This window comes from Falco rusticolus, chromosome 16 (genome assembly GCF_015220075.1).
Source record: "Falco rusticolus isolate bFalRus1 chromosome 16, bFalRus1.pri, whole genome shotgun sequence".
NCBI classification, from domain to species: domain Eukaryota; kingdom Metazoa; phylum Chordata; class Aves; order Falconiformes; family Falconidae; genus Falco; species Falco rusticolus.
The window spans coordinates 7,840,532-7,867,619 of NC_051202.1; the positions used below are offsets into that span (position 1 = coordinate 7,840,532).

Below are 27,088 nucleotides of genomic sequence, written 5' to 3' on the forward strand. Positions count from 1 at the left end.
GTGTCTCATCCTCACCTGTGCCCTCAGGAAACGGGGTTACAGCCAAAGCAGACTCTGCTTTCTGGGCTTGTCAGAGCTGCCGAGAGCAGCGCTTGGCATGTGCAGCTCTTTGGAAAGCGTGCTCCCCTGCCAAGAATGCTGCCCTCTTGGCCCCTCTGTTTTACCTCCCTTGATCTTCACCAGGGAGGGCTGAGCACCCGCCTCTCCTCTCCTCGATCTCTGCACAACCAGCTGCTGTGCCTCAAGCCCAGGCAGCGTGAGAAACCCCTGGCAGTAACCTCTTTCCCCCTGCCCACCCGCTCCTTTCTCTCCTCATCAGCTGAGCGAAGTGCAGGTTTCAAAAGGAGACTTTTGGAGGAAAGCGGACTTTGCTTCCCCCAGGAATGCCGGTGTCGGCTGGGGGCTTCCTTGAGTCCAGTCACGCGCCTGTGGCTTTTAGCCTGTGGGGATTAAACCAGCAGTGAACTCGGTTTTTAACCAGTGCTGTAGCAAAGGGCTGGCTTCTGGCAGGGCTTTGGGTGTTAATCCAGCCTGATGTTACATGCTGTGGGTTGCACAGAGATGTGGAAGCAGGCTCTATTTTTACAGCGGAAAGGGGGGAAAATGCAGAAGAAATGGGTAAGAAGACCCATAAAATACCACTTGCCTCTTGCACACAGGTAAACGATGCAGTTGAGGAATTTGCTGCATGCAGGTCTGTGGCATGCTCACAACTTTATCATCTTGGCCGTCAGAAGGTGAGGCTACTGCAAGGGGGTACAGCTGCTGGCATCCTGCCTTTGCAGTGGGAATGGTCTTTGGTACCACCTCATCTCTCATTTTCCCTGTCTCCCCCTTTTTTTCCACCCATCCTCCTTCCCCACCCCCCACCCCCATCTTTTCTGGACAAACCAAAGTGTCCTTGGAGCAGCAGCACTGTCCCTCACAGCTCCCACCCTTCCTCCCTACTCATGCTGTGCCTCGTGCAAGGTGCAGCTGTACATTCAGAGCATGGAAACATGCTGCCAACAACCATGATAATTTATTGCAATTACATCAGAGTGATACGGACATGCAAGGAATGAGCTGCTATGCTGGGGTGTAGCCCTTAACCACAACAGGCTTGGTTAGAGAGGACTGGCAGAGGATGCAAATGCAGGGTCATCAGTAAGTGACTCGGCCACAAATGTCACTAGGAGGACAAAGCGCTGCCCACTGCTTGGCCTCTGCCTTGTTGTCTTCCCACGCTGGCTCGGCGAATGCCACGGGGAGAGCTGTTGCTCCTTAAAAAAGAGAAAAAGTGAAGCAGACACACAGAGGAAGGAAAAAAATCTGCAGGTCTGCCATAGGAATTAGCAAATCATCCTGTAAGAGATGTGGGAGCCGTCCCTGCCACAGGAAGAGCCAGGAGGCATGCAGGGCATGGCACCCCAAGTGCCTAGATGACCAGGTCTGCGTTTTTGGGGTACAGGTGGTGGCCCCCAGCCGGCCTTGCCACGGTTGGAGCCTGGTGGCAGGCAGGGGCCTGTGGCATTGCGGTCCTCATGGAGCAGGCACTGCAGGCGAGGAGCAGCCCACCGGCGGCGAGGAAGGCTCCAGCAAACCACCCTAGGAAGGTGGCCTCCCCAAATTCCCACCGGGGGACAATGTCGGGGACGGTGTTGTCCCAGAAGTCGAGGACAGTGTTGTAGGCAACCCAGGAGACCGGCGCCAGGGTGGCCATTGCCGCTGCTCCGAGTGCTGCGCCCCCGGTGAGCAGGAGCCGCTGCTTTAGCTTGGGTTTGTCCCCGCAGGCTCTCCAGCCCTCCAGCCCCGGGGCAGCGAGGAGGCACCCCAGCAGCCCCAGCCCGTTGGAGAGGCACATCAGCAGGCGGGAGACACGCAGCTCGGGGGGCAGCGCCAGGAAGGAGCCGTGGGCTCGGCACTCAACCGCCCCCTCCTCCCGGGCAATGCAAACCTGCCAGAGCCCCATGGTCCAGACCTCCAGCTCGTTCAGGTCCAGGCTGAGGCTCTTCCAGAGCGGCACGAAGGTGGTGACACAGGAGGAGACCCACCCAAGAAGGGCCAGCAGCATCCCCCCAGCCTGCGCCTTGGCCCGCCAGCTCCCGGCCATGCTGATGCCGCCCCGCTAACCTGCGGGCTGCGATAAGCCGCCCTGAGCGGCGGCTGCGGGCATTAGCGCTTGTGGAGCAGCGTCCGCCCCGCCGCCGCGTCTGGCGCCTGGGGGAGCGGATTCAAGCCTGTTCCTTGGACGCTGGGGTGTGGCCACGGTCATTTTCCAGCCATTGTTGTTTTTTTCACGCGAAAAGGAAAGCGCGCCTGGCTGGGCAGCAAAAGCCAGGTGCATCCCTGCCGTGACTCCGGCCAGGGTCCCGCCGCTGCCTCACTGCGCCCAGGAGGGTTAAGCCAAAGCACGCAAATCCTCCGGGAGCAAGAGCCTTGGCAGAGAAAGCACCTCTCAGCAGCGGCAGCTCCAGCCGCAGTGGGACAGGGAGGGGGCCCCGAGGCGGGACGGAGGCACTGGGAAGCCGGCATCAGGCTCTTCTCAGGAGAGCCTGAGGCATTGACCTTCATTTAGTCGTGAAATAAATCTGCAAAGGAGCCTTCAAGAGGTGCGTGGAGGATGGGGACACCCAAGGGCAGGGGGGTGACTGCCCACCGCGAGCAGGCAGGCACCTATCACCCTGTCCTGCACCCAGTGCCTCACCAGGGGACGCGGTTCATGGTGCTTGACATGAGCAAACTCTTGCCCGGGAGGACAATGTGCTGCAATAAAATAAGATGGGGGGGAAAAGGGTGGGCCATATCGTCAGGAAAATCCCAACTTTGTGCTGGTGCTCGGCTCCCATCCACCCCCGCATGCATCCCCTCTGCGGGGTCCAGCTTGCAGATTCATCTTCCCTGGGAGATTAGTGATTAATCTCTCCTTCATCTGCTTTCTTATCAACGGGAGTATTTGGGGGTCAGGCTGGAAATTACTGAGTCTTGCTGGTGCTGGGGTTCTGGCCCTGGTGGGCATCGGGAGGGACCTTCACAGGGGTCTCCCGAAAGGAAGGGGTGAGGGAGCACGGACCGCATTCAACCTGGAGCACGGACCAAGAGGGAGAGGGGCAACATCTTTCAGCCCTTGCTGATGGTCCCATCCCAGAGAACGGGAGAACGGCCGGGAAGCCATCCTGAGATGGCAGGGAAACCCCTCCTACTCCTTCCCCCGAGCATCGGGTGCGCCTACTTCTTCTGATTAAATCGTCTCAAGGTAATTGTGCCTGTCATTGAGACAGATTAACAGGCGACCTTCTGCCGCTGGAGCAGGATTGGTGGCCAGCGCGAAGCTCCCTGTCCTTCCCTCCCACCGGCCACAGCAGCCCAGCCCGGCGGAGGATTCCCACCGCAATGGGTGGTAAGATGCCCGGCAGCAGCCGGGGCAGAGCGGGAGCCACCAGCCGAGAACAACGTCTGCCGGCCTGGCACCTGCTCCGCCTGGACTTGAGGTGGGTGCCGCCCTCGCCCAGGGGTCTGCACAGGGTGCTGGGGGGGGGGGGGGGGGGAGATCAATCCGGAGGCTGATGTCCTCCATTGCTGCATCAAGGACCACTGGTCCTGCTGCCTTGTGGCAGTGCTGGATGCTTGGAGGAGGCAGAGCGCCCACGCTCCCCCTCTCCGTGGGCTGCTGCTCTCCGGGCTGGCTTTCCAGGAACACGACCTCCCTCTCCCCGTGGGGAGACTCATGGCTGGACTCAGTCCGTCCTGAGGCACCCAGCTGCAGGATCTGCATCTCCGATCATGGGCTGTCCTTCCTCCCATGCCTGGGGGCCCGTTTCTGCTCTGAGCTCATGAAAGGACCAGCAGCTACAGACCCAGCCTGGGATGAGCATGGAGCAGAGCTGTGTGCGCTCACCCGGAGCTTGCCCACTGCTGGGGCTGCTCCCTGCCGGAAGCGGACGCCTCCTTCCCGGCTTCTGCAATACAATTATGGCCCCTAATGGGCTTAGCCATCTGGTGCCAGCCTGTAGCCACCCCGGCACAGCTCTGTGGCTGGCATGCGTGCTGCCCGGCAAGGGCAGTCCCACCAGACCCTGGCCTGTGAGGGATGCAAAGAGGGGCCAGAGCCCCACGCCATTCTCCGGGTCCAAAATAACTCCCAGCTTTGTGTCCCCCGTGGCAGGACCCTGCGCCCAGCCCGGGGCTGAGCCCCCGCCCGGCACTGCCATGGTGCTCCCCTGCACCCGCAACAGTGTCGTCGGCAGCTGGCTGGTGCCTGAAGAGCCCCGTGGCCGCAGCAACTCCATCCCCCCGGCACAGACCCCCACGGCCAAGCACATGCTGGCTTACCTGCCCCGGCCGCCCACCGACACCAGCCGGTATGGCACCTTCCCCCAGAAGGTATGGCTTGCGCCAGGGCTCCTGGGCATCCTTTGGACAGGATGCTGCCAGGCGGTCGCGGTTGTTGTCAGAGGCGATTTCTCACCGACAGGCTCCTTTCCCCTCCTGCAGCCTGAATTCCCGGTCACTCCTGATGCTCTGGCAGAGGACAGCCGGCAGCAAGCCGCTGCCACATCTGCCAAGAGAAGCATCCCGATGCCAAACTACCCACCCCAACACCACCATGGTGGCATCATCTCTGGTGAGTCGTCCCTGCCGTCAAGCCGCGGCAGCATGGTGGCCACCCAGCACCATCCTGGCGATCCATCCTGGTGCCCACCGGCCACCCCGCAGGAGGCGGGCACCCGCTTTTACCCGCTGCACAGACTGAGTGTGGCCAACATCCCCAGCTCAGCACGCAGCAAGAGCCCTGCCCGCGGCACGGCAGTCCCCACCCCGGAGGGGCTGCAGAGCCGGCGCCGCAAGCTGATGGAGGAGGACAGCCCCATGGTCCAGGCCAGCAAGCGGCAGCGGCAACGCTACGTGACGAAGGTGGGCAAGTGCCAGGTGAACCTGGGCAACATTCAGGAGAAGAAGCGGTTCCTGTCAGACATCTTCACCACTATCGTGGACCTCAAGTACCGCTGGTTCCTCTTCGTCTTCATGATGTGCTACATCATTACCTGGGTGGTCTTTGGCACCATCTACTTCTTTGACGCCTGGGTGCGGGGTGACATCAGGCACCGGGGCGATCCTGAGTGGCGGGCATGCATCGAGAACGTGGACGACTTCATCTCCGCCTTGCTCTTCTCAGTGGAAAGCCAGCGGACTATCGGCTACGGCTCCCGGATGGTGACGGCCAACTGTGCCGAGGGTGTCATCCTGCTGATGGCACAGTCCATTGTGGGCTCCATGATCGATGCCCTGATGGTGGGCTGCATGTTTGTCAAGATCTCCCGGCCCAAGAAGCGTGCCCAGACTCTCATCTTCAGCAAGAACTGTGTCATTTCCCGCCGGGACGAGAAGCTCTGCCTGATGTTTCGCGTGGGGGACCTGCGGGACAGCCACATGGTGGACGCCAAGATCCGGGCCAAGCTGATCAAGTCCCGGCAGACGGCCGAGGGGGAGTTCATCCCCCTGGAGCAGTCGGAGCTAAACCTGGGCTACGACACGGGGGAGGACCGCCTGTTCCTGGTGGAGCCCCAGATCATCTGCCACGTCATCAACCACCACAGCCCCTTCTGGGACATGTCAGCTGAGTCGCTGCGCCGGGAGCAGTTCGAAATCATCGTCATCCTCGAGGGCATCGTGGAAGCCACAGGCGAGTGATCTGCGGGGGTTGGGGTGGGAACAGATAGCCACCCTGGCGTCCTGGGGATGCTGGGTGAGCCTGGGCTCCAGGCTGGCAGCCTGGCAAGAGATGCCTGGGGCTGAAACCAGCTCCCCTCAGCGATGGGTGACACAGGGCTGGAAGCCCCTCGTTAGGCAGCGGTCAGTTCGTCGCTGCACTCTGCCCACCGGCAGCAGCTCAGCCATTGTCTCACTGCAGGAATGACGTGCCAAGCCCGCACCTCATACACAGAGGACGAGATCCTCTGGGGGTACCGCTTCGAGCCCTGCATGTCCCTGGAGAAAGGCGCCTTCCGGGTGGACTACAGCCGCTTCGAGATGACCTTCGAGGTGCAGACCCCAGCAGCCAGCGCCAAGGAACTGCATGAGCTGAAGGAGCTGGAGCACCAGGAGCACTCCACACTCAGCCTCTACTGGGACCACCTCCTGCAGCCCTGCGCCCTGCCAGGGCCCGGGCTGGGTGAGGATGCTCTCGCCAGGCTGAGCGTCCCTGGCAGTGTGGCTGAGGGCAGCCGGAGCAAGCTACTGGAGCAGGAAGCCACCGCCTGAGCCGCTCCTGGGACGGGACACCTGGCCGTGCTCGGTGGGTGCCCAGCGGAGGGTCCTGCACCGACAGTGCCATAGCCCACCCTCCCTCCGTGGGGCTGAGCCCTCCCACCCTCGACCCCAGCCACAGCCACATGGTGTTGTTTTTGTAAGTTGTTCCTGCGTAACAAGAGCCAAACAATGGGTGATTAAAGTGTATTTTAAAACAAAACCCCACACAAATAAATCAGCAGCTTTTGCTTGGTTTGTACGCTTGGCAGGGGCTGCTCAGACCCCACACCGGGGCCGCTGGGCACGGCACGGGGGGCTGGCCACTGGGCGCGGGTCAGGAGTGCAGGCTGGCAGGGAAACTCTCCTGCCCCCCACTCTTGTCCCCCCACGTGGTAACAGAGTGTGACCCTGGGGTGCAGTGGGACTTGGCGCTGAGAGTGCAGGTGTGACCCTACACACACAGCTCCAGGCCCGCCCCCCTGCCCCACGTGTGGCTCTAGACCCCCACTCACCACCCTGCAGGCTCAGACATCGCCCCATGGCCCCCGACACCCCAAACTGCCCCCCAGTCCCACATGTTCCCACCCCAGGGCCCCCCCATGATGTCATCACACCCAGCGGTGCTGCTAGGGGCTGGGACACAGTTTAATAAAATTAAATTAGCATAATTCAATTATTTGCATTAATAGAATTCAATTAATAGTGTCAGGCAGGCCGTGCAATTCCTATGCAGGGCAAGGCCCAGCCGCATGGGGTGACACCCAAGGGTGCCATCACCCAGGGGAGGGCTCCCACCCTCCAGCCCTGCCTCTATCACTGCTGCCTACTCTGCTAATTACAGAAACTGTGTTTCTGCACCCACCTGGCTGCTGCTTTGCTGCCCTGGAGGGGTGGGTGGGGGGCTCAGCCAGGGCCAGGAGTGCTGTACCAGCATCCACAGTACAATGCCACTGCCCCATCACGGCGTGGTGTGCAACATGACCCTTTAGATAAAAATAAAACTGTAAATTTATGTGTGTGCATATATACATATTTAAAGTTCACACATCCTGAGCCCAGCTGGGATGCCATCACCTTTCCCCTCTGCCCCCCCCTGCCAAGCACTGCACTTTGTATCCATCCCCTGATGGGAAAGGGGAGGATAAAATCCTTCTGGTGTCCTTTGCTGTGCAGCACCTTCACTTTTTCTGTATTAAATTACCATTATCTCAACCCACTAGTTCTCGTTCATTTTATTTTCTGCTTCTCCCCCTCCCCTCAGCCCACCCTGCTTGTGGGGGGAGTGACACCCGCAGCCAGCCAATGTCAACCCACCACCGTGGGGGCGACCATGGATATATTACAAAATACATATATATATGTGTGTGTGTGTGCATATATATATATTTAAAAAAACCCCACAAACATAGCTAATGCGCTTTCAGCCTGTGAAGAGGCATAGAAACCAGGGTGGGACATGTTGCAGCTGGCAGCGCCCCAAGGGTCCCTCCCACCTACCAGGGGCTGGCTGGGAGCTGCAGCCCCCCACGGAGGGCATCGCCCCGTGCCCTGCTTAGTTGGTGGAGTCGGGTGGCAGCTGCAGCCCACGCACCCAGGGTGGGGGTCAGCCGGGTGGCTGGCACCTGTTGAGCCGGCTGCCCCACTCCAAGCCCACCGCAGAGCTGCTCGCAGCCGCCCCCTCCCCACTTGCAGCTGCTGGTACCCGCATGGTGCCCCACCAGGCACCAGCCACCACCCCCAGGGCCCCGCATGGCACCCAGCGCCCCCAGCTCCACACATGGCCACCCCCCAGCGGCTGGCTGGGGCGGTTGGGCAGTGTCCCGGCAGGGTGGGACGGGGGGGTGGGGGCCGTGGGGCAGGACACGGTGGGGCCACGGCCGTGGGTGCTGCTCGTGCGCACAGACACTTGTGCGTGCCTACGCTCCCACCCAGCACCTCCCACACAACCTGAAAACTGGGGGGAGGGGGGCGGAAATTACACATTTTAAAATTTAAATTAATTTCAAAATTAATAATTACAAATAAAAAATTAAAAAAGTTAAAAATTAAAAAATTCAAAATCTTTACAAATTCAACAATTAAACAGTTAGATGCTTTACGGCCTTTACGCAACTGCAGCCAGGTGTTGCTATATGCAAAAGCAACACGTGCCGATGCGCATGTTAATGGCACACGAATCGATGAGAGGTGCCCGTTAGCCGGTTTGCATGCAATTAATATTCCAACCCCTCTCGCACTGCCAGCAACGACCGCGGCGGCGCTGTGCGCCTCACGGCGGGTAGACGGGCTCGGGGCGCGGCGGCTTCCCCTCCGCGTCGCCAGGTGGCGCTGCCGCCCGCTCTCCGCCCCGCCCGGCCGCTCCTCCGAAGCTCCCGCCCCCGAGCCCTCGCCTTCCGGCGCACGGCGGTGACGTCTGTTGTGGTGCGACCCGGTGACGCGCAGCGCTCCGGCGGCGGCGGAGGTGAGCGCAAGTGGGGGCTGCTGAACGGGCCGTGGCACCGGCCGGCGCCCGAGCACCGCGCACCGCTGCCCGGCGGGTCCGGGCCCTGACGGCGGCTGTCCCCGCAGCCCTGCTCCGGCCCCCCCCGCATGGCGCGGCCCTGAGGGGAGATGACCGACCAGGAGAACAACAACAGCATCTCCAGCAACCCCTTCGCCGCCCTCTTCGGCTCCATCGCCGCCGCCAAGCACTTCGCCGCCGTCCAGAAGCAGCAGCAGCTGCGGCAGCCGACAGGTGGGGTGGGGCGGGCGCCGGCCCCTCCGGCGGGGCGAGGCTTCCCCCGCCGGGGCGCTGAGGACCCTGTTTTGCAGGCGATGAGACCTCGGTCAGCCAAGATGACTCCGACAACAGCGTCTCTGAGAGCCTGGACGACTGCGACTACTCAGTGGCCGAGATCAGCCGCTCATTCCGCTCGCAGCGGGAGCTGTGCGAGCAGCTCAACATCAACCACATGATCCAGAGGATCTTCCTCATCACTCTCGACAACAGTAAGCCTCGGGAACCCTCCTGCCTGCACCCGGGGGGTGTTACAGGCTGGGGAAACTCTGTTAGACTGGGCAGGGCTTGCCAGATCCATCTGATGTTGGAGGGGAGCGCTGGAAGAGGGAACGTGCCTCAGCGCAGCAGCTTGCAGCAAGTGGCCCGGCCATGGGCAGGGCCTTGCCTGCAGGTTCTGCAGCCTGCTGGCATGTTGTCTGTCCATTTGGGTGAAACTGGGCACTCTGCGTCTTTCTCAGGTGACCCCAGCATGAAGAGTGGGAATGGGATCCCAGTGCGCTGTGTCTATCTGGAAGAAATGGCCACTGATCTGGATGACCAGGACTGGCTGGACATGGACAACGTTGAGCAGGTAGGGCCACCTGCCCCGGGCCTCGGGTGTCCTGCTTACTTTGGCAACAAGCATTGAATTAATTTCCTCACAACGCATATGTGATACATCCTGAATGCAGTCTGTTTGCCAGAGCCCAGCATGGAGCTGCCAGTTGCAACTTTGCTGAAAACAGCTGCGGGATTTTTGGGATACGAGGCTGAGAAAGGGTTAGGATTTACTTATTGGAGCTCTTTGTCCTCCACCTGGAGGCTGCAGGAGCTTGCTGCCCTGCAGATCAGTGGGGGATGGTGAGGGGAACATATTCTGCCTGGAGGGGGTGTGAGGGAGGACTCTCATGCAGTTGCAAGAGGCAAGCACTGCTGGCAGCAGGGCAGCATGTGGTCTCTTATGCCACCAAATAAAAATGCACTCAGCATTCATGCACATGCTTGGCTTCCTTTGCAGATGTGTTGGTTGCTCCTGGTGGGTCTTTCCATGAGAATCACTTCTATTAGGGCTGCTGTTGTTCTTAAAGGAACTGGGAGATTTGTTTAGAAGAGGAGCAAGCCTGAGGGTTCTCAGTCTGGTGCTCTGTTATTTATTGAGGGGTAGGGAGAGCTGTTTGCATCAGAAATCAGCTGTGGTGACTTTGGGCTTCTTGTTCTGGGGGGATTGCCTCTCTGCTGGGACCATTTCATTTACTGTCTCTCTTTGCTGCTGCCTAGGCCCTGTTCACCCGCTTACTGCTGCAGGAGCCTGGAAGCCACCTGATTTACATGACCTCCACCAGCACACAGAACCTCTCTGCTGACCGGGATGCAGGGGAGAGACAGATTCTGCGCTACCTCTATGCCTGTTTCCAGAGGGCAAGAGAAGAGGTGGGATGGGTCTTCCAAGGAAGAAGGCAGCTCGGTCACCCAGCTTTCTGGTCCAAGGTGGCAGAGCTGAGGTTTTAACAGCCAGAAGCAGATGTCAAGGCCCCAACTTTGTCTCATTCTCTTTGCACAGATAACCAAGGTCCCGGAGAACCTGCTGCCCTTTGCCATGCGCTGCCGGAACCTGACCGTGTCAAACACTCGCACTGTCCTCCTTACCCCGGAGATTTATGTCAACCAGAACGTGTATGAGCAGCTGGTGGACCTGATGCTGGAGGCACTGAGAGGGGCACGTAAGTCTGGCTGGGTTGTGTTGCTAGCTTGGTGCTGCGAGGCTGCCCTTCCTGTTAAGTTCATGGGAAGAGCGTCCTGGAGTCAGGTGAAGGTTTGGCTCCCATTATCTCTAAAACAGAAGGTGGTGTTTAGATGGCGGCATGTATGCATACGGACGCTGAGGTTTGGCTGTTGGAGTACCATGAGTAACAGTCTTGCTTCCCCTGCTAGAGTTTGAAAACATGACCGAGTTTCTTGAAGAGGTCATAGAAGCCTTAACGATGGACGAGGAGGTGCGGACGTTCGGGGAGGTCATAGTTCCTGTCTTTGATATCCTGTTGGGCAGGATCAAGGACCTGGACCTCTGCCAGATCCTGCTGTACACGTACCTCGATGTGCTCCTCTACTTTACAAAGCAGAAGGATGTAGCAAAGGTGGGTGCCTCGGCCTGATCAAGAGCTCCTCACACATCCCGCTTGCAGAAGCGTATTTGTAGGTCCTAATCCAAAGAGGTTAAACCAAGAGTACCGCATAACAACACCTTGTGTGCATGCTCCTGCCCTTCTTCTCCTTCCTCATAGCCTCTCCCAAATCTGTCAGTTTGTGGGGGTTTTCTACTGGGATTTGATGCAACTGTCAGCGTGTCCTGCTGTGTTCCCTAGGTTTTTGCAGGCTACATCCAGCCCAAGGATCCCAGCAATGGCCAGATGTACCAGAAGACTTTGCTAGGCACAATTTTAAACATCTCATGCTTGTTAAAGACCCCTGGCGTAGTAGAGAACCATGGCTATTTTCTGAATCCATCCCGATCCAGCCCACAAGAGATCAAAGTGCAGGAATCCAACATCCATCAGGTGGGTTGAAGCGTGGCAGTACTGCTTCCCTGTGTGTTTTAGTGGCCCCTAGTTGCCAGGAGGGTTAAAGATATGATATCAACACTTGAGTTCCGCTGCCAGCTCTTTAATAACTCTGGCTTGTGACTAAGCGAGTCACAAAACTGCTTTGGATGCTCCAGCTGTAGCATGTGAACGGTTCCCCCCGCTTCCTCAGGTTGTTGTAACATAAGTCTTCAAGTTGAGCAAGTCATGTTTTGTCCAAGTAATTCTCTGAGCCTTGGGAAAAGGGTAGAATGACGCTTGTGGGACAGATGCTAGCACCATAACTTGAGGTGCTACATGAAGATAAACTACCTTTAGGTGTTGTAATCACTGGGAAATACTTTCCAGCACTTGTCCTGTAATTAAAGTGCTAATTGACTCCCTGGCAGAAAAAGTGACAGGCAACATTCGCTCTCATGAAAATAAATGGCTTCCTCAGAGGAACAGTGCTAGGAACGTTTCAGTAGGTAAGGAATGAAGCATCAGAACACAGGATATAAATATAGAAGTAAATGTGGGTGCAGAAGGGGTCACAGAGAGGGGCTTACCCATCATGCGTCCTTTCAGGGCAATTGTTGTTGCCAAAAATACATAAAGAATTTTGGGTTTACTCCCCATGGAAACCGCTTGCTCTTGACTATGCTTTTGAGGATGTGCCTAATTACCTTTTGCTGCTGGCCTTGGGATTTGACGCACTCCCGACGTGTGTGTCTGACGAGTGACGCAGAGGCGTCCTGGAGCTAGGAGAGCTCAGAGAGCGTTAATGACAGGAGAGGTGGCATTAATGACAGGAGATGCAGAAGAGCGATCCCACCAATGACTCCCTCAACTGCACTCTGTTCCCTGTAACAGTTTATGGCCCAGTTCCACGAGAAGATCTACCAGATGCTGAAGAACCTATTGCAGCTGTCTCCAGAGACAAAGCACAGGATTCTCTCCTGGCTGGGAAACTGCCTCCATGCAAACGCAGGCCGCACCAAAATTTGGGCTAACCAGATGCCAGAGATCTTCTTCCAGATGTATGCCTCAGATGCCTTCTTCCTCAACTTGGGAGCTGCCCTCCTGAAGCTGTGCCAGCCCTTCTGCAAACCAAAATCTCCAAGGCTGCTAACCTTCAACCCTACTTACTGTGCCCTGAAGGAGCTGAATGAAGAGGAGCGGAGGAGTAAGAATGTGCATATGAAAGGTACGCCCAGACCTTGGGGGAGCGAGGGGATGAGGAAGGGGATCTCCTCACGTCCCGGCCTCTCAATGTATCCAGTAAAGGGAGAGTTAAAGGTGTGACTGGAGAGGAGCAAGGGGAGAGCTGAATACAAACCAAACAAAAAAAAGTTGGTTTTCTCTCTTCAGCAGGGGGCCCTCTAGAGCCCCTTCCTCATGAGCGCTGCTGGGTAGGACTTCATGCACGGTGCTTTTCATTCCAGGTTTGGAAAAAGAAACATGCTTGATACCTGCACTGAGTGAGCAAGAGCTGGAGTTTGCGAACAGCTACAATCTGGTCACAGAAAACCTGGTCCTCACGCAGTACACTCTTCACCTGGGATTTCACAGGTAACTGCTCTCAGATAGCCCCCAGCGCTATTTCCACCCATGTAAATTTTTAGTAAATACTCGGAATACAGAGTGGGCTGGTTGAGTTGCATGTTTTGACTGACGTTTGAGGCTCAGGCTGCCTGATTTTGGAAATAAACTTTGTTTACTGGTGTTCCACGCTATTTACAGAAACTTAACAGCCAAGTGCTGGGTGTCCGTGGGTCGCTTGGTTCCCTCCTCTCCTTGGGGGAACAGGCCGCAGGCATCTCGCTTATCTACTAGAAAGCACCTTGGCAGCAGAGCACCTGCCTATTGCGAGCTCTCTGAACTGCCCTAGTGAATAGAATGTATACGAAGTAGAAAGGCGAGGTAGCTTACCTGTTTCCAGGAAAGTTTTCTGGACACCAGAACACACTATTTTTCTCAGCTTTCCTCTGCAGATCGTTGCCTGGATACTGTGAGGTCACCACTGATCCAAGCACCATCCCCTTCTGGTTTATTCTCTAAATATAGAAATGGGCAAAAAGTTATGCAAGGGGTTTGTTGCTGGGGAAACTGCAAATGCCATCTTGCAGGCATGTCTCAGGCTTGCTGGATCCCTGACCTTGGTAACCTAAGGGGGTTTGCAGCCATGCGAGTTCACACTCTGCACCCCTGCAGAGGCCTTTGCCATGGTCCTCAGTGTTCCAGACTGCTCTGCAGACCACTCTGCAGACCACTGCAGTTCCTCAGCACGATCTGGTATCCTTCCAGGCCCTGGCTGCCTTTCCTTTAAAGGCTTCCCGTTCTTAAGGCCCCAACCAGATTATCTGCAGGAAATGGTTTGAATTCAGCTGTGCAGAACAGTCTCTCACAAGCAAAATAAAAGCATGCACTAACATACGTATTGCTTAGGTGGTCTGTGCATCTCTTCTCTGTGTCTTCTTTTCTGGGTAGGTTGCATGACCAGATGGTAAAGATAAACCAAAGCCTTCACCGCCTGCAAGTAGCATGGCGAGAAGCTCAGCAGAGCTCCAGTCCTGCTGCCGACAGCCTCAGGGAGCAGTTTGAGCGCCTGATGACTATCTATCTCTCCACCAAGACAGCAATGACAGAGCCACAGATGCTGCAGAACTGCCTGAATCTGCAGGTGTCCATGGCAGTTCTGCTGGTGCAGCTGGCCATGGGAAACCATGGGACGGAACCACTTGAGCTGACCTTCCCGCTGCCAGAGGTGGAAAACAGTGCATTGGCCTATGTGCCAGGTGAAGCAGCTTGTCCTGCTGGCAGTCTGTGTGCCTGCCACAATTAACCGCCCAAGTCTAGAGCTATGCACGTAATAACTGCATTTAGAGCAGTTAACATGTATGCAGCCTGATGTTCATTGCGCCGGGGTTTCCTCTTCACTGAGTTGCTTAGAGGACATTCTGCCTTTGAAAAGAAAAGGGTTCCAGGGCATATGAGGAAGCATAGGGAAGGTCAGTCACAGCTTCAAACTCAGCAGTGAGGTCAGAAGCTCCAAAGAAAGCTGGGACCTCCAAGGTCACCTGACAACGTACCTCCTGGTACAACCTGGGTGAGCACTGGGAGAACTGTCCAAGGAAGGCTGTTTCTGTCCAGGGCAGGACACAGTGCTACAGCTGACAGCATCTTGCGCAGAATATTCTCTTTGAAGAGGACCACTCTACGAAAATTTGGGGCTGTTTGAGGGGGCATATGTAGGGTGTTAATGCTGCTGACCTTTTAAATACCACACTTGTGGGCAAGTTGAAAAGTTTCGCCAAATACCGTGCTGAGAGCCTGTTCTCTCTGTGTGCAAAATCCTCCTTGAGGTTTCTGTTGCCTTGAGATTCTCTTCCCTTGGGTCTTTCTTGGGTAACAGCGCCTATGATCAGCAGGCAGCTGCTGAGTTTCATCCCATAAGCGACTTGACTTCTGAGAGAGGTGAAGTGGATCCTGTGTGTTACTAATTTAATCAGGCCAGGCGTCCTTCACAACCACGGTGTTCTGATATAGCTAGTTAGTTCCTGAAACTTTAACAAGAATCAGTGCAATGAGAGGAGAGTAAATGGGAGGCTAAAAAAGGGCAAAATGAGCTGCCTGGGGAGGAACTCACGTACAGTTTCTGTTTGCAGAATTCTTTGCTGATAATTTGGGCGACTTCTTCATTTTCCTGCGACGTTTCTCTGATGATATCTTGGAGACTTCTGCTGATTCTCTGGAGCACATCCTTCACTTTGTTACTGTTTTCATGGGTGATGTGGAGAGGTATGTATGGCCCTGGATGTGAGCCCTGTGTGCTTATCTGCAGAGCACCCAGAGGGGAACAAGCAAGTGGAAATTGTCAGAATCTGATTGTCTCGAGGTTGGGTTTATACAGCCAAATCCTGCCCACAGGAGGCACAGTGAGCAAGGCCCTGCCTGAAAAACACAGGCTTCACACGAGGCACAAATGTGATTCAGTGTCTAAATCCTTGTTTGGTTGTATTACGCAGGAGCCTCGTCAGCTAGAGCCATTTTGGTATTTGTTAAAGGAAACTGCTGGGATTGATCTGTTTGGAGTATCTCTATGAAGTCTACTATAGTGACTAAGCACTGAACAGAATTGAGTAGTCTTAACAGTCTTCCTGATAAGACCTTGCTGTACACGCTACACTTCTGCTGTTCGTTTGTTTATGCTCGCATGTGTAAACACAGTGAACTTGGGAGCAGATGGAGATTTCACTTGGTAGGCAGCTCTCACCATTCCTGCTGTCGTTGGGCCAGCTCCAGAGATGGAGACTAGTTCCTCCTGACAGTACCCTACGGTGCAGCCTTGGGCAGGTGGTTTGGCTTCTGCCCCACATGTGGGGCAGAGGAGTTATGCCTTCACCTCAGTGACTTATACTGGACGGCAGGCCCAGTAGACAAAGTGCTTTGGACTTGCAGAATAAATAGGAAGCAAGTCACTGGGCTGTAGGTAAACAGTTGGGACAGCACGTCAGGTTTGCTCAGGAGTTACAGCTGACAAGCAAGTGTGGACTGCGAGCAGTACGTGCCACTAGATAGCTGTTGCAGGTGGAAGCAACAGCTTTGCCATTTCCACACCCTCTAGCCTTGCTGCCTGAGATTTAACTGTGGGTATTCAGTGCATGCCTTTGCCCTGTGGCTCCAATATTAAGAGTGAGCCATTGGACGCCAGTGTTAGCTTTACAGATGGTCCACAACAAGTGGGCACTCCTGCAGGGGCAGGCGCAACTGCTGGAGTCGTTCCTGAACCGCTCAGTCCTACACCCTGGCCCTTGTGCCATCCTGGATTAGCTTGCTTTTTTCTCTCACAGGATGAAAAATCCTCATCTGCGTGCCAAGCTGGCAGAAGTGTTGGAAGCTGTGATGCCTCACTTAGATCAGGCCCAGAACCCACTCATCTCAAGTGTATTTCATCGCAAGCGAGTGTTCTGCTCCTACCAAAATGCCGCCCATCTTGCCGAGGCGCTTATCAAAGTCTTTGTGGATATAGAGTTTACTGGTAAGCGTGAAAGGGGAAGAGTTGCCTTCCTTCTGTAACATCTGCGGGGGGAACGTCTCCAGGGGTTGAAGTATGTCAGTGAAAATGAACAAATCTATTTGCGCCGTGTTAAGCTGCTTGGCCACACTAGGCAGGCAGCATTCCAGCAAAGCTTCAGTCTTTCCAAACTTCTGGCTTGTGCAGAACTGTGTATCTAGAAAGGATAATCTCTAGAGCTCAAGCTTTTCTGCTCAGCGATGCTTACAGTGTGTCATCACCTGTCCTCTTCTAATGTGGGATTGGTTGTCCTGCTTTGAAGTTGGTAAAAGATTTCACTGGCCTGTACGGAAGCAGGTTTTTTATTTCAAATGGACTGAAAAGGAATTGGCAGCCCTTGCTTATGCCGACTGCCCATGTGAAATGCTCGCTCTTTTGCTCGTGTCTAGGTGACCCACACCAGTTTGAACAGAAGTTTAACTACCGACGTCCCATGTATCCCATCCTGAGGTACATGTGGGGCACAGATTCATACAGGCAGAGCATAAAGGTGAGGCGAGAAGCACATATGTAAGTGAGCATGTGTGCAGCTCTGCCTGGAGCATGTGGATCTGCATCCTGCCATTGGGACTGTGCCATGACATTCACCACTCTTTTGTTCCTTGCAGGCTCTGGCTGATTATGCCTCAGAGAACCTGGAGGCAATGAACCCCCCTCTCTTCTTGCGCTTCCTTAATTTGCTTATGAATGATGCCATTTTCCTTTTGGATGAAGCCATACAGGTAGGGCTGAACACGTGTGCTGTCAGCATCATGTAAGCAACAATTCTGACCCTCCTCGAAGACAGCCAGGTGGAATATCGACCTTCTGTTCCTAGAACAGTATCAGCTTGCTCTGGGCCGGCCCCATGAATCAGAGCCAGCATGAAGCATGCTGGGGGATTTGGAGAGGAAACCTTCCTCTTGCTAATCTGGATGCAGTCAGGCTTTAAACCACCTCTCTAGGTTTTGATTTTCAAATCTCCTTGGCCTTCCTGCAGGTGTTTCATCCTAACAAAGGCCTTTTTTCTTCACATGGTTCTCCTTTGGGTTTACAAGGCGAGCGCCAGGTGAACTCATGTCCCTGGTGTGTGATGACTGTCTCTCCATGCCATTCAGAGCTGCCTGTTGCTGCTAGAAAGGGGTTTTTTGGGGAGCTTTTATTTGCCGTAGGATTGATTGTATGGAGGCCAGCAGATAAGACAGGTGATGCCGATTATTGCCCATCTGGTTTTGAACATTTACGGTCTTTTCTATGGTTTTCCGCCCAAATGAATGTTCTGTATTTTGTGAAACATGTGGTTCTGAGCAGCCTTTTCAAGCACTGTCGTGCCTTTCACATCCCAGATTGGCCTCTGGCAGCCCAGAGCAGTGCAAAGCAGGTCTGGCTTAGCTGTCATTGCCCATGTACCTGCCTGTTCTCCCAGACATTTCCCCGCCATGTCTTTGCAGTACCTCAGTAAGATTAAAGTTCAGCAGATCGAGAAGGACCGTGGTGAGTGGGACAGCCTGTCCCAGGAGGCTCGCCGCGAGAAGGAGTCAAGCCTGCAGATGTTTGGTCAGCTGGCACGCTTCCACAACATCATGTCCAACGAAACCATTGGCACTCTGGCCTTCCTGACCTCAGGTAGGGAAAGCAACCCCTCCTGCCTGCCAGGACCTGGTGAAGGGCCCCACCAGGGAGTGGGTGGGCAGGAGCTTGGTATTAGGGTGGTTAGAGCAGGATGGGATTGCTGTGACACTCAGGGAACCACTGGTTTCTGTTCCAGAAATTAAGTCCCTGTTTGTGCATCCTTTCCTTGCTGAGCGCATCATCTCCATGCTCAACTACTTCCTGCAACACCTAGTTGGGCCTAAAATGGGAGCTTTAAAAGTCAAGGATTTCAGTGAGTTTGACTTCAAGCCACAGCAACTCGTGTCTGACATCTGTACCATCTATCTAAACCTTGGGTAGGTGACAGGGGAGAGGTGCCGTGTGGGGTGGTGGGAGCCATCTGGGAGCCATCCAGGGGGTGTTGTGGCTAGCAGAGGCCCATAGGCCCTGGTGGGAGCTTCCCCTCTGCGAATGGCACTAGCAGAATTGCTCTGTTCAGAGGCATGCTGTGTTCTTCCATAATAATCTTAAATTTCAGTTACCTGTGGAAATCAGCTGTAAGCCAGCTAGCAGGAGTGGAACTTAAGCACCACCATGGTTACACTTAAACCATGGTTTGCTCTGGAGGATGCCTGGGAGAAATGCTTCATTATGGTCAGGCTTTTCTCTAGCTTTGAGTTCGCTGCTGTGGCAATGCAGCTGTCATGGGGACTGTGTTTTGCAGCCTGATTAAATGTGGATACTTAAACCTTTGATCTCTTTCAACCTGTGGTCCAGTGATGAAGAAAACTTCTGTGCCACGGTGCCTAAGGACGGCCGCTCCTATTCACCAACACTCTTTGCCCAAACCGTTCGTGTTCTGAAGAAAATCAACAAGCCTGGCAACATGATAGTCTCTTTCAGTAACCTGGCTGAGAGGATCAAGGTGAGAACCGGAGCAGACTTAAGCACAAAAAGAAAAAGGTGGAACTGGTTGCTGGTGTACTTTTCCACCTGTGTTTCACTGCGTCTTTGCTGTGGAGGTGGGTTTCTGGGAGCAGGGCTTTGTCTGAGGCTCAGGTGGGGTAGGTGGGAGGGCTCCCTGCCAGCATGGAGCTGTAAAAGCTTTAGCTATGAGTTGAGGCAAACCTGCTTTTGAAAAAACTGGCAGACTAAGTCTCTAAAAGCTGCACATGCCCGCCAGTCTCTTGCAGATCGCCAGCAGCAGGAGGAGGAGACGTACGCAGATGCCTGTGATGAATTCCTGGATCCCATCATGAGCACTCTGATGTCGGACCCTGTGATACTGCCCTCCTCCCGGGTCACCGTGGACCGGTCAACTATAGCCCGGCACCTCCTCAGGTACGCAGCACCGGCCTCATACCTTGGTGCTTTTTGGGGATCTGTTTCACTTACCCAGTGACTCTTCCGGGCCTGTGTTCCTTTTTTCTTTATTTCTAGTGCCAAGACTGTCCAAATAATCTCAATGCTTTGTCTTTCAGCGATCAGACAGATCCTTTCAATCGGAGCCCCCTCACTATGGACCAGATCAGACCAAACACTGAGCTTAAAGAGAAGATCCAGCGGTGGCTGGCGGAGAGGAAGAAGCAGAAGGAGGAGCTGGAGGACACGCTGAACTGAAAACCAGGATCTTGTCCCTAGGCCTACAATTGCTGGCGAGATAACTGCCTGGCAGGGGTCGCGGCTAGAGCTCAGGTGCCTCTGTGCAACTCGCCACCTTAATCATGACTGCATTTAGTGCATTACCACCGCCTCCGGAGTCCCTCCTTGGGCCTTCCTTTCCATCCCTTGTTCTGTCTTTTCCTTTCAAGACTTTAAATACTAGGACTTTCCACTACACTACAGCTTTGAGCCTCTGCCTCAGGGGGAAGACCACAGCCTCTTCTTTGTGACCTGGTGCCCCGGCCCTCGATTACTTGTTCTTTATGTTTTCCAGCGACGCCAAAAACCTCCCTCCGTTCTGTTGCTGCGTTTTAAGCTCTGTAACCCCTATGTTCAGCGTGAAAGCAATGCCTCCGTGGCCGCTCCCAGGATTGGAAGGGGACAGCTATGCCAGATTGTACCTGCTGGTTGTGTAGCAGGGCTTATTTTCCAAATGATGGTGGGGAAGGAAGGAGCGTTGGAAATTAAATATAGAGATGATCTTACGGTTGGCGGTGGCGCTCTGAGAGCTGTAGTAAAGCCTTTTTGTCTTGGCCGCGGGGCGCGAGTGGGTGAGTCCCCCCGCGGGTCTCGAACCCGCAGCTACGGCGCGGCCCGCGCGCTTGTGCCGGGGTCCTCGCACGGGGCTGCCCGCGGCAGGCGCCTGTAGCGGGGCGCGGGGGAGGCAGGCGGCGGGCGGGCAGCCGCGGCGGCGGGGCCCTGGTGGCGAGGTGACATTCAGCCCGGGCCGGCAGCATGGCGCAGGCCGCGCAGAGGTTGGCGCAGCGCATCGCCGCCCGCGGGCCGCAGCTCCTCAGCGGTGAGACATGGTGCGGGTAGCGGGGCTGCACCGGGGCGAGTGGCGGCCTGGCCGGGCGGGGGTGGGCCCCGCGGGGGTGAGCCCCGCGGGTGGCGGCGGTGGGCCCCGCGGGTGGCGGCCGCTGGGACAACCACCTTTCGCCCCGCTCTCCCGGCAGCCGCCGTGGCGTACTCGAAGCCGCGCCTGGCCACGTTCTGGTACTACGCCAAGGTGGAGCTGGCTCCGCCGACCCCCGCCGAGATCCCCCGCGCCATCGACAGCATGAAGGCCATGGTCCGCAGCTTCCAGACTGGCCGCCTGGCGCAACTCACCGTCAGGGTAACGGCGGGCTTGTGGCGGGGCGGGCGCCTTGCCGGCACGTGCGGCCGAGTTCCGGCCGGTGTTAACGGGCGGGGCGCCGGGCAGGGAGAGGGGGCGCGGGGGAGACTCGCCATCGCCCCGCAGCATCCCCGCTGCTGCGGGTGCTGCTTCCGGAGTCTCCCGGTAACGGTCCGGAGCCTCCTCGTATGGCTGTGGCTCGGGGCCGGTGTCGCTTGCCGTGACCATTTTATCCTCTGCTCCTGGGCACCTTGTTCTCACTCTGCTGGTCTCTGCCCTTAGACAGGGCCATCTGCTGCAGATGGCAGCCTGTTTCTTGATGGAACTTCCCCTCTGTTTTGCCCAAGAGGTGTCCCTTTGCCTTAGTGCTCTGATTTTTCCCAGGGGTTCTTCGGCTCCCTCCTCTCTGCTCTCCAAAGAGAGCTGGGGTCAGGCTACCAGCCCTCCTCCTCTTTCTCCTCTTCTGTGCAACCTGCATGTAGCAGCTAGTCCTTGCAACAATCCCTGCGCACCCGTGTGCTGCAAGGCTGGTCCCCGCCACCAGTCAATGCATGCTGCAGCGGGTTTCTGTCACCTGCGCTGCTGTTACACTTGAGGCTCCAAAGATGTGGGTTTTTTGGTGCCGGACTTCCAAAAAATTACACTTAGAGAAATTTATCCTTTTTGTAGGTAAACTGAGGAATGGGTGAGTTCTGCAGCATCCTCAGAGCCTCCCAGTTTTATTTTATGAGCCACAGATGTTCAGCACAGTGTTTCCCAAGACCTGATTTAACCACTGGCACATGAGCTTGAAATGCTCTGCGTGTGCCACGGAGAACAAATGAGCTGCTGTCTGAGACCTGAAGCTCAAGGAACTTAGCGGCCCAGAGTTAAAAGTGGGGGGTTTGTAGCAGCTTTGCTTTAATCCTTCCCTGCCTGGACTGGGCTGTGCTTGTGCTCCTCTGGCCCTTGATGTTATCAGTCTGAGGAAAGAGAGTATTGATGTGCAGCTGATTTAGAACAGCTGTGTTATTGGTCAGCCTTGAAATTAGAGCATTAACCACATATATGATCTAAGAAATGTTTTTTTGAAAGGGCTGTAAAAAGCCATGGACAAGAACTGACACTGTACCAAATGTTTTGGAACCATCTTAACAACACAGTGTGTTGAGGGGTGGCTGAACACAATAAACGCTCTGTTGTGCTTTTGGGGTTTTTTTTGCTTAAACTATTGCCTTGTGAATTGGTTTATGACTTTTTATGTTGTACATGGAGCTTGACTACAGGAGTAAGGAGGGAAGCTGTCGCAGGAGTCAGTGATCTAATCTGTGGCTTTTTTTCTTTCAGGAAGCGCTGAGGAATGGTCTGGTGGCCACAGAGGTGCTGATGTGGTTTTACATCGGGGAGATTATAGGCAAGGGCAGCCTGATTGGGTACAATGTCTGAACACTCATCAGTAGCGCTGTCTTTGGTGCTGTGGTCCTGAGTCTGTAATGGGGTCTGTGAATAAAGCCGGGAACCAGTGTCAAGCTGTTGTGGTCTTTTGTGGTGCAAGCCTGTTCCCGACCCGGTCATGCTGCTGGCTGCTGGAGATGGACTCCTCAGAGGGGTAGCTACCTGAAGGCTGGTGCCCTGAGACAGCACTAAAGCTGGCTGGGTGATGCCATGTTTCGTCACACACCTTGTTCCTCAGACCACCACTGTGCCTCAGCGACAGCGTTAGGGAAGGCAAGAGAGCCCCCCTTTCAAACCAAGAGTGCAAATGCTTTCATGTGTTTCTGAATGTATTTCATAGCAGCTAGCAGGATCCAGAAAGGAATGCCTGTACTTTATTTACACTATCAAAAGCTATGTGCTGTGGCTTGTATCATAGGGTACATAGCACTGTTCCATGCAGTGCTGCTGGTTTGTGGTGTGACTTGTTGAGTGGAAGCCTTTGAACGTGAGCAGAGCTTTACTGACTCATCTTAGCCGACCACCAGCTGGAGGTGCAAGCTGGCTGGAAATCCACAACCTCACTTATTTTCAACCACCTTTTGTACAGGTGTATACAAAAACCAGGTGAGTGGCCTGCACTCTTAACAAGTTTTCAGAAAATAATTTTTAGGAGTCCTCCGAAGCCAGCAGTTCCATTGGGGTAGGACTTGACTTTTTTTTTTTTGTCTTAAAAGATGGTTTCTAGCCAGCATTGCTTCTTGTTGATGCTGTTGTCATATGATGCTGGGCCTTGTGTTCTGCTCACTAGTGAACCTGCCAGCCCCCAGCTTGTGTGCCCCATGCAACCCCAAAGTCTCTGGGGCGGCTGTGCCAGTAGAAGGGCAATTTCTCCTCTCCCTGCTGCAGAGCTGACCTTCTCAAGGCTCCATTCCAGCAAGAAGGCTCTTGGCCTCCTGACAGGTAGCACAGGTGAGCTTACACTTTGTATTTGGTGACTGAAAGGTCATTGGTAGCATCAACGGAAAGGTTTTACTTTTTTTGTTGAAAAGGGTTCCTGACCCAGCAGCTGTGGGTCACACAACTGCTCACAGGTCACCTCCACACAGATGGATGGGGACACCGAGGCTGGATGATGTCACCAGCTTCCATAGGTGAGTCTGCAACAAGACCAGTGACAGGACCTGTGCTTCTAGCCCCCTGCCGGGGCTTGGTGTCCTGCATTCACTTCTACCTACATGCCTGCCCAGGAGATAGGACTTCTGTCTGGCATGGCTGAGCAGCTGCGGTCCTGGAGAAGCTCTTTCATACCTGGGACTTGTTGGGTGCTCCTGCTGCATCCTTTGCTGCTGAGGACTTTGTGATTTCTCACTTTCCTTCTGAGGAGGGGATGCTTTCTCACAAAGGGCATTGGCAAATTAACCAGGGCTGCAGCCAAATGTCCGGGCTGAGTAGCAGGTGCATGTGCTGGCAGGGTGAACAGCAGCCCTGAAAACTGGCCCTCCCCAGGAGCTCTTTGTGCCCATCTTCACAAACCCATCACCCAGCAGATGGGCCTGGCATGTTCCCCTCACCAGTATCTTTCAGTGGGCTCTGCAGCATGTATTCCTTAAATAGGAGACAGAGGGAGAGGTTACACATGGCCTTTAAAGTGTGATTTTGATTTGTGGAAGGTTCCTGAACCCAAGAGAACCTCCCTCAGAGCAAGTCTGCCTGAGCTTGCTCAAAGGCCTGCTCCCCCTGTGTGACTTGTTCCTGCCTGCGTGTACCACTCTCTTGGGGCAGATGCTTGCAAGGCACTCAGGAGTGGGCCCTGCACCGCAGCACTCACGCTGGCCGTGGGGGCTGTCAAGCTCACTTCAGTGGGAGGATGGGATTAAACTCAACTAGCAAAGCATGGGAGAGCTTGTAAACACTCCAGTCCCCTTCACACTCCCTAGGGAGACAGAAACCATCTAATTTTAATTTTCCTCCCTGGAAGTCCTCATGAGAAGCCACACTAGCCCTGCTCCCAAAGCAGAATGCTGGCAGTGCATCAAGTGTGAAATAAGCAGAAGAGGCATCTCTAAACCCAGTGGGCTCCAGAAGCTTTTCCATCCTTTTTAACATAACAGATGTCGTTTGGTTGCTTCTGTAAGGGGCAAACAACCTTCTTCTCCTCGGTCACTCTCTCCCTTCAGTTGACAAGCTTTACAGGAAACAGGTATTTTATGTTCCCCACACAAAGAGGTTTTATAACCAATGCTTGTGTGTTTGCAGTGTTGTTTTTCTCCAGGAATACAGCAGGCACTCGTTGGATGTTAACCCTGTTCTCGCTGTGCTGTACAAGATGAAGGTGAGCCTGTGGTGTGACGCCGGGGACCAGGTGGAGCTGCCAGCCTGGTGCCATCGCCATTACCTTCGTCCTTGCACCCGGCGGGACACCGGCCCGGCACATAAGGCAAGCAGGGTGAGGGGGAGCAGGTCGGAAGCGGACACCACCAGCTCACGGTACCTCAGCGCTGCTGCCCCTTCCGCCTCACCTGGGCGGCTGCTCTCCCCGCCTCAGGGAGAGCCCGGGCATGCCCTGAGCCCAGCACCAGCCCGGGAGAAAGGCGGCTGCGGCCGATGGGGACCCGACGGGGTCCCCGCGGGGGGTGTGGAGCCCTGTCGGGAGGCCTGGACCGGCCTGCCGCCCTCCCGGCCCGCCACCGGCTCCGCGCCCCAGCTGCGCGCTGCCTGTATGAGGGGCGCCCCGCGCACCCGGCCGGGGTCCGGGGCCGCGCCGAGCGGCGCCCCGCGCCCCGCATACGGCCTGGCGTATGTAGGGGGCCGGCGGAGCGGCCTATGTTGTATGCGCGGTCCCGGGCGCCGGCGGCTCGCCCTCTCGCTCGGTATTGCCGTCGCGGTTATGCGGGCTGCATGTGGCTGCGTTATGCGGCAGCCAGGTTCTGGGGCCCGCTAGCCAGGAGCCCCGCGTCTGCATGGTGCTTCGAGCTATGACGGGCCGCGGTGGCGGACGGCTGCAATATCCAGGACGGGGGGCCGCGCCGGGGCGCGGGCCCAGGGCCACGCATATTGCCCAGCGTTATGCCGGGCTAGCATCCGTCGCGCATGGCTTACTCAGGCGCCCGGGCGGCGGGATGGCGGGGCCCCGCAACCTGAATGGCACCCGCTGTTATTCAGTACCTCTGCGGGCCGGTGAAGCGCTATCCAGGGCGCGGGGCGCGGCCCAGCCCCGCTCTCTGGCTCGTCGCCTCACAGTAAAGATGGCGCACAGCGGTCGGTGGCGCTTCCCTGCCCGGCCCGGCAGCGGCGGCTGGGGCCGCCGGGGGCTGGGGGGGTCCCGGCTGCGGGTGCCGGCCGTGCGGAGCCTGCGAGCCGCCGAGCCGCCGGCGGCGCCGGCAGCAGCGGGCGAGGGGGAACGCAGCGGCCCGTGCTCTGGCGGGGCGGCGGGAAGCGGGGGAGGCGGGGCAGCGTCGGGCTCTGGCGGCTCGGGGGGCCCCGCGGCCGGGGTGGGACCCGGCTTCGATGCGGCGCTCCAGGTCTCGGCCGCCATCGGCATCAACCTGCGGCGGTTCCGCGCGGCCTGCGGTGCTGAGGCGGGCAGCGGAGAGGTGAGGAGGGGCGGGGGGGCCGGAGGGGGGAGGGGAGGGGAGGGTGGGAGCGGCGGCGGCGGGGAGTGAGGGCGCGGCGCGGACCGCGGGTCCCGGCCCGCAGCATCCCCGCTCCGCCCCGGCGGGCGGTACACCCCCTGCCCGCACAGCCCGTGCCCGCGCCGCCCAGACACACCTACTGCGCCCGCGGGGCCCGCGCCGCCGCTCCCGCTCCCCGCACAAAGGGCGCGCCCCGCCGCCGGGCCGCCGCCGCTCGCCCGCGGGGAGGGGGGGGCCGCGGGCGGGTGGGTGCCGGCCACCCTCCGCCTCCGCGCCGCGCGGTCCCTCCCCGCGCACGCGACTTGCCGCCGGTGTGTCTTCCCCGCCGCCGCCTCCATTATCCTCCTCCCGCCGCTCCCTCTCCCGCGCCCTCCGCGGGGGTGAGGAGCGCGCTCCCCGCCACCGGGAGGTAGGATGGGGCCGGGGGGCGGCGGCGGCGGCTCCTCTCCCCGCGGGTGGTGAACCGGGGCGTGGAGCCGGGCTCTCGTTTCTCCCCGTTGCGGAGGATGCTCTGCGGGATAACGCGTCTTATGGGAGGCGGGGGGCCGGCTTGTCGGCCCCTCCTGCGCGCCCCGCGGTGGGGCCGCACACTGGCTTCTGTCGCCCTGGACGTGCAGCCGAGGCCCGGTTCGAGAGGGGGCTCCCTGGCACCCAGGCCGCTGGCAGCCCTTTTTCTTTTCCCCCTCTCGCTCCCTGCACCCCCCTCCTCTTTTGAGTTGCTCTTCTTCCTGCCTTCATTTTTAATTTTTTTTAAGCTTTTCTAAGGCAGACAGAGCGAGAGTCTGACAACAACCCACCTATTGACAGAACAGGGAAGACATGATGGGGGTGTGTTACTTGCTACAAGCTGCAGTGTTCCTTTCCCCTGATTTTTGTTTTGCATTACTTGTTAGCTACGTCCTTGTGCCGGCAAAATTCCCCAGGTCCTTTTAACCGGAGCACTTTATTGTTTGGGGTTCTTTTAAAGGCCAATTCTGTTCCTTCTTCTACAGGCAGGTTGTCGGCTGCAGAGTGGGTGAGCAAATCTTTGTCTGGTTTTTGCCTATTTAAAGAGCAGTTGCTTTGCTT

At 56.6% G+C, this 27,088-nt stretch overlaps 5 protein-coding genes across 9 annotated transcripts in view; 4 read left to right on the forward strand and 1 right to left on the reverse strand.

Annotated features, from left to right (window-relative positions):
• Positions 1 to 1,042: 1,042 nt before the first annotated feature.
• CLDN25 (claudin 25) lies at positions 1,043 to 2,664 on the reverse strand. Its single transcript, XM_037410052.1, has one exon. It carries the CDS (start codon positions 2,090 to 2,092, stop codon positions 1,418 to 1,420), a length of 675 nt encoding a protein of 224 aa, XP_037265949.1. The 5' UTR covers positions 2,093 to 2,664; the 3' UTR covers positions 1,043 to 1,417.
• Positions 2,665 to 3,268: 604 nt separating this feature from the next.
• On the forward strand, positions 3,269 to 7,440 carry LOC119158279 (G protein-activated inward rectifier potassium channel 4-like). 4 transcript variants are annotated; one of them, XM_037410035.1, is made up of 4 exons: positions 3,269 to 3,470; positions 4,474 to 4,603; positions 4,696 to 5,662; positions 5,891 to 7,440. In XM_037410035.1, the coding sequence occupies exons 1-4, from the start codon at positions 3,373 to 3,375 to the stop codon at positions 6,238 to 6,240; spliced, it is 1,545 nt and encodes a 514-aa protein (XP_037265932.1). In that variant the 5' UTR covers positions 3,269 to 3,372; the 3' UTR covers positions 6,241 to 7,440. The 4 variants fall into 4 exon arrangements, with proteins under 4 accessions (XP_037265932.1, XP_037265931.1, XP_037265933.1 ...); XM_037410034.1 differs by adding an exon at positions 4,145 to 4,362 and having other exon boundaries at positions 3,357 to 3,470; positions 4,474 to 5,662; XM_037410036.1 differs by lacking the exon at positions 3,269 to 3,470 and adding an exon at positions 4,223 to 4,362.
• A 1,167-nt stretch (positions 7,441 to 8,607) lies between these two features.
• On the forward strand, positions 8,608 to 20,361 carry UBE4A (ubiquitination factor E4A). 2 transcript variants are annotated; one of them, XM_037410029.1, is made up of 20 exons: positions 8,608 to 8,687; positions 8,792 to 8,962; positions 9,040 to 9,216; positions 9,466 to 9,578; positions 10,265 to 10,417; positions 10,548 to 10,707; positions 10,919 to 11,121; positions 11,350 to 11,541; positions 12,418 to 12,751; positions 12,990 to 13,116; positions 14,035 to 14,342; positions 15,213 to 15,345; positions 16,398 to 16,585; positions 17,011 to 17,111; positions 17,230 to 17,343; positions 18,052 to 18,226; positions 18,369 to 18,549; positions 18,971 to 19,118; positions 19,377 to 19,534; positions 19,675 to 20,361. In XM_037410029.1, exons 2-20 carry the CDS (start codon positions 8,839 to 8,841, stop codon positions 19,811 to 19,813), a joined length of 3,228 nt encoding a protein of 1,075 aa, XP_037265926.1. In that variant the 5' UTR covers positions 8,608 to 8,687; positions 8,792 to 8,838; the 3' UTR covers positions 19,814 to 20,361. The 2 variants fall into 2 exon arrangements, with proteins under 2 accessions (XP_037265926.1, XP_037265927.1); XM_037410030.1 differs by having other exon boundaries at positions 8,639 to 8,689; positions 8,797 to 8,962.
• Positions 20,362 to 20,514: 153 nt separating this feature from the next.
• ATP5MG (ATP synthase membrane subunit g) lies at positions 20,515 to 22,480 on the forward strand. The gene is made up of 3 exons (XM_037410054.1): positions 20,515 to 20,654; positions 20,812 to 20,972; positions 22,299 to 22,480. Exons 1-3 carry the CDS (start codon positions 20,591 to 20,593, stop codon positions 22,395 to 22,397), a joined length of 324 nt encoding a protein of 107 aa, XP_037265951.1. The 5' UTR covers positions 20,515 to 20,590; the 3' UTR covers positions 22,398 to 22,480.
• Positions 22,481 to 25,633: 3,153 nt separating this feature from the next.
• The window catches only part of KMT2A (lysine methyltransferase 2A), a 48,654-nt gene continuing 47,199 nt past the window's right edge, over positions 25,634 to 27,088 (forward strand). The window contains exon 1 of the mRNA XM_037410016.1: positions 25,634 to 25,981. Coding sequence (XP_037265913.1) covers positions 25,634 to 25,981 — 348 coding nt within the window. The remainder of the gene's footprint in view (positions 25,982 to 27,088) is intronic.